The following is a 14692-nucleotide window of genomic DNA, read 5'->3' on the forward strand; positions in this document are numbered from 1 at the left end:
ATGTTTCCATTACACTGTGATACCATTTACGCCTGTAACTTTTAATTAAAAAAAAAAAAAAAAAACTAAAAGTATAACATTGTGCGTAACGCTCCCCAGGGAGTCCTCCCATTACAAGGAGCTTTGAGCACGGCAGTCAATAGGAGTCGATATTACAGCTCTTTAAATCTGTCCACTGGGCCGGCTGAATTAAAACTGCTCAATGATTTTACATGACGTGCTTGGGTGACTTCTGAGTCAGAACCAAGACGCACACACACATAACACGCACATACACACACATAACACGCACACACACACATATATATATTTACAAATCTTTAACTTATGAATTATTTACAATTTATTTTTAAATCATTTTGATCATTTAATGAACTGTTCTAGAGAATTCTACTGGGTGAGGATCCAACGGGATCCTCATCTACCACTAGAAATAACAGAGATGAATGAATAGTAATTGAGAACTCTTTAATTAGCTATAGTGATTTTTTTTTTTCAGTTTATCAATTACGCTTCATTTATATAGGAATTGTATTATCTGGTTACATTGTTTTAACACTTTACAATAACTGTAGAGAATTAAAACGTAGAGATGACCTCAAGTCATATTTCCAATCCAGCTCCGGCAGTAATGAATTATAAACGCATTTGTGTCACGGATCAGTCGCCTTCCACATTACTCCAACGAAACTGCCGCTTGTCTTTTTAGCAGTGCGTTTGAAATGAATGTAAAACAGCAACAATCAAGACACACATTACTTAATATCTAACCCAAGGACTATAGAAATGGGATCTTAATGTCAACTCTAAACACAAGCGACCTGCGCTGGAACGGGATAGCTGTAGCTGTGTGAGGCTATGGTTGAGCAAAATGATTGTCAGACGGAGAGGGCAACGTAAGTGGCGTCAAAGAAAGACTCAACTTGGCTGGGTAGCTTCACCTCTCTCCTCCTCTCCCCCTCGTTGTTTTGGAAAGGTGATCGTCAGTGTGTGACAGATGTCCTAGCGCTATTGTGTTTTTTTTTTTTTTTAATAACACTGAGCCCCCTTCCTTCACCACATAGAAGAAACCTACCCTCGCGTCACAGCTTGGAGACGGAAAGCCCGCAAACTGATCAGCGCCGGGGCTAAATGTCAAACTCGGCTCACAGCAGGCTTTCAATTGCGGGCTTAAAACTGAAGACCTCCCCTCCTCTACTCTTTGGCTTCCCACATCTAAACAAGCAGAACACAGCGCTTTATATCCGAAATATAATTTACATACATTTTAAATCCCTATATATTTAGTAGTTTAATTCTCAATTGTGCCCATCTTCAGTTGAACTGTATTATAATAGATTGATGGGTACATTGGTTTTTAATAAGTATGAGATTTATTTATTTTAGAATAAATATATACACCCAAAGGTGATTTAAAAAACATATTTTGGGTGAACTGGAATTTCTATAAATTTGTGACCCATGCCCTGTCTTTTAATTTAGATTAGAATACCCATTTTTCTTGGGTCTTTCAAAGAATTATTTTATTCGAATCAAACTTTTTTGTATGCAGGAAAACCGACTTGCAGAGAATTCTACTGTGAGTCCTTCTGCAAAACCACTACCCAATCCTATACCAACATGGAGTATACTGTAGGGATAAATAGAACAAAAGTAATTGATAAAACTGACTCACTATTTTAATAAGCAGCTCATTCAAAATATTAATAGAGTTATCAGTTTATCAGTAACTTAATTATCTATAGTGTGTGTGTATATATATATATGCATATATATATATAATATGCATATATATATTTAATATATACAGTATATATATAGTGTGTGTGTTGTAAGGGTTTTTTTAATTTTGCAACACTTTCTACGGTATATATTTGTGTTTTATAATAATAAATATGATGCATGTACTGCTTTGTTGTGTTTTTCAGCCACACAGATATTAAATCATTTAGATTACAAACAGATTGTAGTTGAGGTTTAAAATAAATAATTTGATATCCAGTGGATTTGGAGAGTCTCGACTGAGCTAGCAGTCCGTGGCACTCCTGACCCGTGTGTGCGTGTGCAGCTGATGCATGCTGTGGAATGTGTACGTGTGGATACCTGTGAGGGGAGCAGTGCAGAGAGATGCGTTCCATACACCCTTCCTCTCTCGTCTGAGCTCATCCTGCTTCCTGCTGCTTATTAAGCATGCTTTCTTTCCCAGTGATTTCATGCAAGATCCAGGTCACTGGGGTGTGTGTTTTTTTTTTAATCATCAAAAATTCTACAGGATTTGCAAACGAGAGGAAATTAGAGAAGGGAGCGTCTGGCCTTGTATTAAAGCGTCTAATTGTATTAAAATTCCAGAGAGAAAATAAACCCTGCTGATGCTGGATGAGCCACGCAGTTACTCTTAAACAGATGCAAATCGAAGCAGACAGTATAATACGAGGCTAGCACACTGTACCAGCCTAGCCAACCTAAGAATGCTTCTTTGTGCTTCAGTGTGTTCTTGGGGGTGGGGAGCAGGAACAGGGTTTAAAGAGATTCTGATATTCTTCAAAATCTTAAACCGTGGTAATTGTTGCTGACAGCTAGGGCTTGTCAGATTCCTCTGGGTCGTCTCGCAGATCACTCCTGTTTTTATCCTTTCAATTTGTGATCCGCATCAGCCCGCTCCTGCTGCCAAAACCACTGGACTCCTCTGAGAGCGAGGCTGCAGCTGGGAGCGAAGTTCAAAAAATGATTTGCTTGATTTCGGATCAATAAGTCAATGCACTAAATGAATAGTTGTGCTCTGTGTTTGTGCGTTTGTGTGTTTGTGTGTTTGTGTGTGGGTGGGTGGGTGGGTGGGTGGGTGTGTTTGTGTGTGGGTGGGTGGGTTTGGGTGTTTTGGGCTAGGCACCTCCCAATACAGTAGCCTGTTTGTTTATTTAATCTGTGAACTAGGAAAAATATCCCGAAGGAGGATCATCTTCTTTACAAGGTCACCCCAAAGGGGGGCTGCCAGTGCAATTACACCCCCTCACATCAGGTGCTCATCGGAAATCACTCCAGATTGGTACACTTACAATCGATCTTGAAATATTCAAGACATGGGAAGAAAAACAATTACAGCTGGGAGTCCCAATATAGATATATTTCTCCTCCTGGTTTAAGCATTAAGGCTGTTATCAAGTTGTGCGAGATCTCATAGTGCCAGACTGTAACCCATGTCTCTTAGAACCTAGAAAAAAAAAATGTTAATAGAACAGTATTCAAAATGTACTGAGCGGCTCACGGCAGTCAGAGAAGTCGAACTAGCTCTTGCAAACCTGCAGCTGCTGGGAGCGCTCCAGTCTGTCTTGAAGCTGTGGAACGTGACTCAATGACGTTTCACTTACTGATTGTGTGAAGCATTATCCCGGGGAATTCCTGTACCTTTATCAGACAGGAGCCGTAATCTCATGGATGTCTGAATGTGTTCGTTTTGCATCGGGTTTTGTTCTGAAACCTATTCTGCGGTTTTTAAATCGCTGTCCTTTAATTATTTACCGTTGTTTTATTTAACCTGGGATTTGTTCTTCCACAATAGACGTTTTTGTATTGCCGCCCAGTTAAATATTCCAGCAGGTAAATGAAATATGAAAATATGAAAATACAGTAATGTCATTTTAAAAGTTAATGGTGTAATTTACACAAACTGGGGACCATATTCACAAAAAACCTAAGAAATGAAAGAGATTTTGCAAAACTTGATTGAATTAATCAAAATGAGTAAAAAAAAAAAATCCTTAACATACCATTCTTTAAAACACTCCTTACATTTTTGTGAATAAAGGAGTGCCTTATAATTATATAGCTCGTTTGTTCTTAAAGCCATTCCCTTTTGGGTTTGGGTACCACCTGTCAGTCAATCTCCCTGCGTTGTGACAGCTAGCACTCTAATTATATTACTGCTCTTTCCCTGCAATTCGCAATCCCATTAACTGCACATGCATTCCAGCTGGGCTAGCAGATAGACCAGTCCTTTAATCTAATTGATCCAGCGTGAGAGCTCCAGTGAGCAGGGTGCAGGGTGTCTGTCAGTGATTCGGGGATGTACTGTAGAGAGGATGCACACTGTGCAGAGTGGAAATGCAGATAGGATCAATGACAAAGAAGATGCAGTTAATCTGTAATTACATTAATTACAGTGTGACTAATCCTTTTCAAGGGAGTTTATACAGTAGCTGTGCCCTGACTGGCCCATGCAGTAGATAGATGCTACTGTACTTTATTGTGAGTGGGTCGCTCGTGGGACACAGGTTTACATTTGCATACTAATACTATACAAAGGATTGAAATCTTTTTCGAAGGTGGAAGAGATTTTGAAACCCCACACACAAGAACTAGCGGTACCACTAGTGAAGAAGGGTTGCAACTTTTACAGCCTGGGCATAGTTAGTTTGGCACTGAATACAATATCCAGTTCTTTTGAGTCCTTTGCAGATGCTTGGATGTGTAACTGTTGTCTGTGGACTGTGCTCCAAGCGCTCAAGGGGGATATTCAGACGTTTGTATATTGAGCCAACTGGAGCCTGTGTACACATTAATGTACATGTCTGTGATTTAATATCCCTGAAGTGTTATTCAGTTGAGCAGATCGAGGCTTTCTGTGGAAAATCAAAGGGGGGTAACGCGTCTGTAAGCACCAGAAATCAAGGAGCCTGATGTAGTGTCTGGTTTGGAGAATGTGGAAGTCCTTGTTCTATACAACTGAAATGCTCAGTATACAGGGAACTTGACAAGCCTGTGTAGACTTTTTATTCTATAAAAATAAGTTATTTGTAAAGGATTTTTTGGGTAGGCAGTGGGCAGAAAACGCTTGAGGTGCTGTGTCGTGGGTGGCTGGAGGTTTATTTATTTATTTTTTATGTGTTTAATCACAGGCTTCATCGCCCACTGTAGCACCAGGGTCCTCACAAATATGCAGCACCAGCCCCCAAGCGTACAGTTAGCAGCTGTTCCACACGGCGCGCTGCACTTGTGGGCGCGTGTAGGAGTGCGCCCTGCGGGGACGCCGCTGGCGTTGCTACCAGCTGACGGCAAACACATTGTTCTGAGTGGGGCGGCGTGGATTTGGAAAGCAAAACTGACCTGCGCTCCTCTCGGGTTGAAACAGTATCTGCGACTGATGGAAGAACAATTCCTCTGCTGCAGGTGATATGAACGCACTTCGTTTTCTGATGTTTAACATGGAAGATGAATGTAGAACTCTGGTGGGGTTCACCTGCGACACACTTGCAGTACCAGGGATGAGCGAAGACTCCTGTTGCATAGCAGTTTCACCCAGTCCAGGTTTTACTATGTGCTTGATTAGCCACAGTGTGTCTTTTTAAAATCCAAAGTAAAACGAGGAATGGATCAAACTGCTCTGCATGGGAGTCTTATCTCCATGCCTGGGGTAGTTCCTCCCAAAGTGGCATGCAACCCTCATCTCAAAACCCCTTTTGGTGGCCATATGTGGCATGTGATCGGGTGTTAATCCAAGCTCTGCGGACCTGTTAGCGTGAGTGCAAAGCTTACCTCCTTACACTCAACAAAACAAGATGCAATCTTAGCAATGTTGCAAAACCAGGTTTAGGTAGCAATTAAAATAACGTTCCCAGAGTCTGGCATTTTACATTGGCTTTCTGGAGGCAAACTTTGCAAACAGATTGAAAAGTGCTTTACAGAACAAGTGTCTGCAAGGTCCCATAGTCCAGTTCCTCCCCGCCTGCCTCCCTGCATGGGAAGCTCTATCTGAAGGATTGCGCCCTCTCGGTTCTCAGGGTCAAGTGCAAGGTCAAGGGGCAACGTGATTTACATGTGCACGGCTGCGGCAGGTGACAGTTCTTTCTCCTCTTCTTTATTCCTGGGATCAGGAATCATTTCCCCGGGACTGCCCAGACAGCTCATTTTCGGAGGGGGTGGTCCCGCTCCTGCACAGTTTATAACAGATGGGTGGAACCGAAGGCACAGGGGGGTCAAGTGGACAGCCCAAGGTAACAGAGTGTCACTTACCCTACTTGAGGTTTTTTTAAGCCTGTGAACTGCCTAAAGCTGTAAAAAAAAGAAAATGCTTTGAAAAAACTGCATCTTCACAATAGGGTGAGCAGTAATCAGTACAGGATCAATTGCATATGTAGCTTTTTTTCTCCCTGGCAATAATAATCTATTTAAGAAAGCTGTAATTCCTAAACCTGCTTTTGCCTTTCTCGTACACAGCTAGCTTGTTTCCTATTGCTAATGCTGTACGAATGATACTCTTGTAAAGAGAAGTAATGGCATATTAAATATTAAACTCTGCTAGCCTGGTCCAGGGTTTGCAAAAAGACTGCGCTGACTGTTTTCAAAGAACTGATCTGATAAGCCCCTGTCTAGTAACTGATCAGCGGCTGCATTATTGCATCCGGATATTGTACTGAACACGGACCCTTCTGTTCCCAAGCACAATGCTCTCCTCCCCGCGCAGCACCCACAGAAAAAGTGCCTTTTGTCTCCGAGCTTTGTTTAAACTTTATGATCTGCTTTTTGAACAGCAGCAACATTTTACTCTTATTATACCTCACCCAGGACCACCTCCTCCGATTTTCCCACCCCCCACATAAATCTGCTGCTTCTCTTGGGACTGACAGACCCCTCTGCTCTCTCCTGCCTCCCCTCTTTCTCCGAGTCTGTGGGGTTTGATTCACGCCCCAGGTTCTGAGTCGCTGGAGCCTGCCTCTCCTATTGTTTAAAGACTTATAGAATGGTTCCATTCATTAGCTGTGCAGATGCTGGTTGCACCCTCCAGGCAAACAGTGGGGGTCCGGTCCGAGCTAGCTGCAGGCACAGGGATCACAGTGAAACTCAATGTTCTTTTTTTAAATTATTTTGTGTGGATTGTTTTACGTTAAATTGCTTCTGTAATTGCCAGGATGTACCGTATACTCCAAAACGTGTTTTAAAATTCCACACCCCAAACAGAAAGGGATTAGCCCACGAGCCAATACTTTTAAAACGCTGCACAGAAACCAGGAGCAGAGGGGTAGGGCTGGAAGTGAAATGGGCTTAGGACAGAGAGTTGGAAATGCTTCTTTTCGCAGAGAGAAAGTGGTGAGGGTATGGAATGGGTTACCTAGCCTGTGCGGCTGAGTCTTTAAGACTCGCCCAAAGTTTTGAGATCAAGAATGACATTTGAATGAGGTTGCCTCGGCATGCAGAGGGCTGTATAACACTACATTTGGATCGGATACTGGGTGAGCACTGATGGCTCAAGTGGACTCGTTTTGTACATTTTCTTTTGTGCAAACGTGCTGAAATCGTACAGTGTGTTTTTATGAGGGTTAAACTGTTTCACCAAACTTGTTTCACTTTTGTGATCAACGGTGAGCAGCTAGTGCATAAACACACTGTGCCCCCCCAGTTCCCAGGTAGTGCTGCTCAGTATATAATCCCTCAACCGGTTTGATTGTTTCATGCTCTCATTGCCTGCTTTTTTATGATTTCAATCTTGCGTGCTTCTCTATAGCAACTGGGGGCTTCATAAACTGCCTTTTAGCTAAATTAGTTTGACACATTTAAGGTATCGGATTTTTTTAAAAAAGCACCAAACTGTATGAGTTTGCTTGTCACATTTTACTACCCTTGCTGCAAGGGACAGCTCCATAATGTTTAAGCATGAAAAGCAATCTTCATAAGAACAACACTGGTGTGATTTTTATCCTGCACAGATTTCCCGTTACATGCAATGCTGGTGCAGCAGCATTACTGTTGTGCAAACAAGACCCTTGGAAAATTCAGACGATCCGTCAGAAGCTGCTAAAACTGCCTTATTTTCAAAGCTTAGCAACTGATCTTAATCTCTGTTTTAATAAAGTTCTGGAGCTGAAAAAAGGGGAATCACACCTCCTGTGTGTAATTACTTACAACAACTGGGCAAAACCAACATTCTCTTCAGGTGAATGACAGAAGGGAAGCAGCTTTTTAAAATGCTTTTGATTATTAAAAGCGAGTAAATCCGCTCTCTGATGCAATGCAGTATGAAATGCAGTGTGATGTTTGTGTGGCTGGGCTGTGCGGTGCAGTTCACATACCGTGCTGTGAGCCGTGAGTGGAGAATACGAACCCGACCTGTCAATCAGGAGGCGCTGTGTGTTCTCCAGAGTGTCCCGCTGTCAGTCACGCTGGCTGAGGTGATTAGAGTGGAGTTCCATCACAATGCCCGTCATCGCGGGCCCCATTGTTCCTCTGCTGTGCTGGCTCCAAGGCTCGGGACCTTTCACTGCTCTGTCCAAGATTCCCACGTCAGGCCAATTTACCTGCCTGCTCTCCCAGCTCCCAGCCTCCTCGCTGCTGCCTGTCGACACGCCTGTGATGCCATTTCATTACATGACTTCATAACAGAAAGAACCCTTTTTCCTTTTAAATGGCTGATGGAAGGGTGCTCAGTGCTTTCGTAATGCACGCACACACACATTCCATTCACAAACTATAGAGTTGTTTGCATTGTTTTTTTAAATACCTTTAATGTAACTGCTTCAGGTTTTCCAGCATGGGACCACATACCCACACAGAGTACTGTACCAAGAGTCGCTACTGCAGATGGTATTTTAAACACTGTTATGCTCATTACCTCTTTCAGCACTGCAGTGCGCTCTAGTGGTATAGGAAAGAGAACTCCACTCAACACTGCAGAGCGCTCTAGCAATATAGGAAAGAGAACTCCACTCTCAACACTGCAGAGCGCTCTAGCAGTATAGGAAAGAGAACTCCCCTCTCAACACTGCAGAGCGCTCTAGTAGTATAGGAAAGAGAACTCCACTCTCAACACTGCAGAGCGCTCTAGCAGTATAGGAAAGAGAACTCCACTCTCAACACTGCAGAGCGCTCTAGCAGTATAGGAAAGAGAACTCCACTCTCAACACTGCAGAGCGCTCTAGCAGTATAGGAAAGAGAACTCCACTCTCAACACTGCAGAGCGCTCTAGCAGTATAGGAAAGAGAACTCCACTCTCAACACTGCAGAGCGCTCTAGCAGTATAGGAAAGAGAACTCCACTCTCAACACTGCAGAGCGCTCTAGCAGTATAGGAAAGAGAACTCCACTCTCAACACTGCAGAGCGCTCTAGCAGTATAGGAAAGAGAACTCCACTCTCAACACTGCAGAGCGCTCTAGCAGTATAGGAAAGAGAACTCCACTCTCAACACTGCAGAGCGCTCTAGCAGTATAGGAAAGAGAACTCCACTCTCAACACTGCAGAGCGCTCTAGTAGTATAGGAAGGCGAACTCCTCTCAACACTGCAGAGCGCTCTAGCAGTATAGGAAAGAGAACTCCACTCTCAACACTGCAGAGCGCTCTAGTAGTATAGGAAAGAGAACTCCACTCTCAGCACTGCAGAGCGCTCTAGCAGTATAGGAAAGAGAACTCCACTCTCAACACTGCAGAGCGCTCTAGCAGTATAGGAAAGAGAACTCCACTCTCAACACTGCAGAGCGCTCTAGCAGTATAGGAAAGAGAACTCCACTCTCAACACTGCAGAGCGCTCTAGTAGTATAGGAAAGAGAACTCCACTCTCAACACTGCAGAGCGCTCTAGCAGTATAGGAAAGAGAACTCCACTCTCAACACTGCAGAGCACTCTAGCAGTATAGGAAAGAGAACTCCACTCTCAACACTGCAGAGCGCTCTAGCAGTATAGGAAAGAGAACTCCACTCTCAGCACTGCAGAGCGCTTTAGCAGTATAGGAAAGAGAACTCCACTCTCAACACTGCAGAGCGCTCTAGCAGTATAGGAAAGAGAACTCCACTCTCAACACTGCAGAGCGCTCTAGCAGTATAGGAAAGAGAACTCCACTCTCAACACTGCAGAGCGCTCTAGCAGTATAGGAAAGAGAACTCCACTCTCAACACTGCAGAGCGCTCTAGCAGTATAGGAAAGAGAACTCTACTCTCAACACTGCAGAGCGCTCTAGTAGTATAGGAAAGAGAACTCCACTCTCAACACTGCACAGCGCTCTAGTAGTATAGGAAAGAGAACTCCCCTCTCAACACTGCAGAGCGCTCTAGCAGTATAGGAAAGAGAACTCCCCTCTCAACACTGCAGAGCGCTCTAGTAGTATAGGAAAGAGAACTCCACTCTCAACACTGCAGAGCGCTCTAGTAGTATAGGAAGGCGAACTCCTCTCAACACTGCAGAGCGCTCTAGCAGTATAGGAAAGAGAACTCCACTCTCAACACTGCAGAGCGCTCTAGTAATCTGGCTGCAAAGCAAGGCTGTTGTCATTCATTATAGAGCCTGCTGTCTGCAGGGCTTGCTCCTATGATAGCACACTTGTGTTCTGATACAGTGAGCATTGGCTAAGATCACTGTCCTACCTTTGCAGCGTGTCACATGAAATGGAAATGTTTGTGTGGAACGATTATTCCTAATAGGAGCCCCTGCGGTCCCCTTAGTGCAGTACCGCTGCATTGCCATTGAAGAACATTTGGTAGCTGCGTTTAAACCAAGTCCTTATATATGGATACTGGCCTCAAGTCAAGGTCCTTTACCTGATACTGTGCTGCCATCTAGTGGATATAATGCATTACAACAGCAGTTAACATCCTATGCAATGGACTGCTTTGTCACAATTGCATCGGCTTAATATCACTTGTTACCTTCTAGTGAGTCATATTAAATTAAAACAACAAAATTAATTTGTATTAAATACATAAGAAGCGAAGGTTATCGGTTAAATATTTATTTACGATGTTAAAAAATGCCAGCATATCTAGAAATACATTTCCGACTTCCTTGTTCGTTAGAGACAAAGTCTTAACTCTTTATTAAAATGTTTTCCCTTTTCTTTTTTGATTTGTTTTCTTCTGAAATGATTCGCTGTTCTACAGAATTTCTCTCTATGTACACCCCCCCCCGTCCTATAATAACAAAATAAACTGGATTCAGTTTGATTATTAACGTTCTTCTCTGTGCAGATGGCAGGATTGCAGTTGATTTGCAGATTACCTTTAGGACACTCTGTTGCAATGGCTCTCAACCCTTTTCTAACTGCAGGGATGGGAATAAGTCTCTCTGCACTGCAGCTTGATCTATTGTTTACTAGGAGTTTAATAACACACACCTGAGGTTGTTACCTGGGTGCTGGACGCGAGTGAGAGGCGAGGCAGGTGCAACAGGAAATAACAGGGGTTTGGACTTCGTTGGGGGTAAATTTAGGTTCATTTTACCTGTTAAACATGGAGTGGAGCGACCCTCCAGGACCGAGATTGGACCCCCACTCTCAACTCTACAGTTTGCTCGCAGATCTTACAGGCACAAATAATCAGCACTTCAATGCAGCTTTTGGATTGGTTTATTCGAGCACATGTAAGAATCGATTGGAATTGCTTCTCTCGTCGAGAGAGTGAACGTGTCTCTTTAATTTACACACACAGTGGTACAATAGGATGGTATTGCAGTTGACAGGTAAACACATTCACTTTAACAAACAGGTATCTAGTATCCACTGCGCTGTCTGAGCAGCTAGTTATGAGGCGCCACACGACAGCATCAACATGACAGTACAGCACAATTCACAGAGTAACCGCGTCTGAAATATTCTTCAAGCACATTACTTCACTTGTACATTTTCCCCAGTAATATACATTTAGGCCAGGCTTGTAAAATCTAGATTTAGGACATGGCTTCGGAGCGGTTTGAGAGAGACTTGCACTAAAAAATACATTGGTACAGTACAACACCTGCTTCTCTCTGCAAATCCAAATTTCAAAGTCTTGCATGGTTTACAGAACATGTGAACTTCTGGTTACACGACTAACAGAGCTTTTTAAAGACTTTTCTTTTTACAATAAAATACATTATTGATATAATACATATAACGTTTTTTTGTTTTCTTAAAACAAATTATATATAATCTCTATTTCTACACATTACTTACATTGCGCAAATTACTAAGAAATTATACACTAGAAAAAGTGCCTTCACTTTCCACTCACCCATTCTTTCCCAAAGCTCTTTTTTTAAAAATATATATTACATAAATTACATAAATTCAGCACTGAGGTGTTAAAATGGAAAGTGATTCTTAAGAACCCAGACTAATGCATTTTAAAGGTTTTGTTCCTATCAATAATATTCATAGTGCTGGATTGAGATTATTGCAATAATCACTGATGAAAGAGAATGGATTTTCTTACCCCAGCTAGACTAATGCATGCGTTCGCTCTTGGTGCCTTTTCTCGATACTGCGCTGTCGTAGTGTGTGCTTTGATAGCTTTTGTATTATTTTTTTATTAATTGGTCTTTTATCCAAAGCGACGTACAGAGACTAGGGGGTGAACTATGCATCTGCTGCAGAGTCGCTTCCAATAGGAGCTTGTTTGTTTTACATCTCATCCGAAGGACGGAGCACAAGGAGGTTAAGCGACTTGCTCAGGGTCACACACAGTGAGTCAGTGGCTGGGATTGAACCTGGAACCTCCTGGTAACAAGCCCCTTTCTCTAACCACTGGACCACCAAGCCTCCTTTCGTTGCGTTTACCATACAGTGCACGTCTTTTAGAAGTGAAGAAAATGTGGTGGTCAAACCTGTGCTTGCGATCGTGGCAGTTTGAATCGTGTTCTGGTGTAGTGCGACCTGGTTTTCATTGCTAGCATGTTTCCAGGTGTTAGGTAGTTGCTTCTAATCCAGTTGAGAGTGCGTCTCTTGTACACTCTATGCTTTGTCCGTCATAGAAACGGCGTAAGAGAAGGAGCACTCTCAACTTGATTCAAGGCAGCCACTGAACACTTGCAAACATACAAGTCACTAAATCTAAATTAAAAAAAAAAAAAAAAAAGACAAACCCTGATATTAACGTAGGTAATCTGTTTCTATAGAACCTGTTGTGGTTTAAATGTTCCGGATGCTTTGTGGTTGACGTTCTGAGTGCGTGATCTACCCTCCTCTGCTGTAGCTGCTACTAACAGGTTCCAATGGGGGGACGCAAGTTGTAATTCTGATTAGTCCTGAATCCCTTTTAAACGAAGCCCTGAACCATGTTCTCCATCCACACGAGGCTTAAAAACGTGTTGCAGATTGCCACTATTACTTAACAGCTTTCCCCCTGTGGACGAGAGAGTCTGCTGTATTACCAGCATTGCTTTGGTTCCGCTGGTGTGTGTTTTTAAAGGCGTTTCATAAATGTTTAGTGCACAACCCCTTCATGTAATTGACAATGGGGTTTGCAAAGTGACTTTTAAAGTATTATTGTTGGTTTTTTATTAATTATTTTTAATAAAGGTTTCCGTTTGGGTGAATGGCTCTAGTCGATGCTGATATATGGCTATACGACACCTTGCTTTGAGTTTTCAAGACCAGTCCCTGTTCAATAAAGTGCATAAACAAGACAACGTACGCATTAAATAAAAAGTGTGTAAGTGCTCCCTCGGCTGTGTCCTTCCCCTCCCAGTCTGACAGCTTCAGTAACAGACAGGATGCCGACGGACGTGTGAGAAGCAGAACTGGAAACGATCTCTCTCTCTCTCTCCAGCAAAGTTAAGGAGGGTGCAGACTGAGGTGTAGGAGATGAATTGCTCTCAAGATATAATTTTGCGAGAAATGGGATAAAATAGGCCAGCTATAGTAATATCACATTTCACAAACTAGATTAGAATAAAAATAAAAAATAAGTTTTATTATTCGGTGCCTAAATAAATAAATTAATAAATACATAAACAATTAAAACAAATTTAAAATATTAAGAAACGTAATAAATTATATAAAAAAAACCCCTGCTAATTAACTATTAAATTTCCAAACAACATTGTTTTTCTTACATTCAAAATTTCTTAAAGAATGAATATTTTGTAACGCATTATAACGGACTGCGGTGTAATTAACACAACTCTGCTGTTATCATAAGAATGGTTTTAAATCTGGTCCGTGTGTCGGAGGGGAACCCTGCTCCCTGCTACAGTGGGGGGGGGTCTCTTGACTGCCCAGTGATACAGTTGAGAGGTCGCCCTGCTTTGTCGTGTCTTTGCAGAGTCTGCTGGCACAGAGTGCTGAAGGTCTTCCCTGAGTCACCATGCTGTGTTCATGAACATCTTCACAGCCAAGTACTCAGTTTCAAACATTCCTGCAAGAGAGAACGAGGAGGGAGGGAACACAAGAAATGAATTCCTTAACCAACACTCATAAAGTGGGGCAAAGCTGCTGGACTTCCAGTGGACGCTTTGCAATAATCCTAACCTCGGTTCAGATGTGTGAATACATGAACAGGCTCACAGACGGTAAACCTAAATTATAAGCTTCTGTGTCTGCAGAAATGCTAAGCCTTGGTGTCCTGTGCCTACATAACTTCTTCACCAAGAGTGGAAGAAAGCTTCACTACATTCAGTAATAGAAGTAGTTTGCTGCCATCTGCTGGTTGAGATCAGTTCTCACCTCTTGAAGCTTTGTTAAAATTGCCTTTTAAAGCGGACATAGTTGGAGCACTTGCATGTCATTTGTGTCTGTGCCCATTAGCTTTCTGTGCACTGTGTCACAGGCAGAGCTGCTTCACTGTTACCTTCCCAGCAGACACCAACTCCTCCCCTCTCCTCTCAACCTGCTGGCTACTGCAGCATGCTGTGCTTAACAGTTCAGCGTGAATAACAGCACTACCATTGCTAGAGCACTACATCAAAAGCAGGGCATTCAGTTCACCCCCAGACGTCAATTTGGAATCTTCCTCATAACCAATT

General features: G+C 42.6%; 1 protein-coding gene and 1 long non-coding RNA gene across 4 annotated transcripts in view; one reads left to right on the forward strand and one right to left on the reverse strand.

The window, feature by feature from the left end:
- LOC131709227 (uncharacterized) overlaps positions 1 to 14692 on the forward strand; it is a 103415-nt gene that overhangs the window by 86193 nt on the left and 2530 nt on the right. The window lies entirely within an intron of this gene.
- Positions 11303 to 14692, reverse strand: part of LOC131709225 (electroneutral sodium bicarbonate exchanger 1-like) — a 35534-nt gene continuing 32144 nt past the window's right edge. For both annotated transcript variants that reach the window (XM_059011345.1, XM_059011344.1), the window contains one exon: positions 11303 to 14085. In XM_059011345.1, the coding sequence (XP_058867328.1) occupies positions 14076 to 14085 (10 nt within the window). In that variant the 3' untranslated portion in view covers positions 11303 to 14075. The remainder of the gene's footprint in view (positions 14086 to 14692) is intronic.

Source organism: Acipenser ruthenus, chromosome 42, assembly GCF_902713425.1.
Source record: "Acipenser ruthenus chromosome 42, fAciRut3.2 maternal haplotype, whole genome shotgun sequence".
Lineage (NCBI taxonomy): Eukaryota > Metazoa > Chordata > Actinopteri > Acipenseriformes > Acipenseridae > Acipenser > Acipenser ruthenus.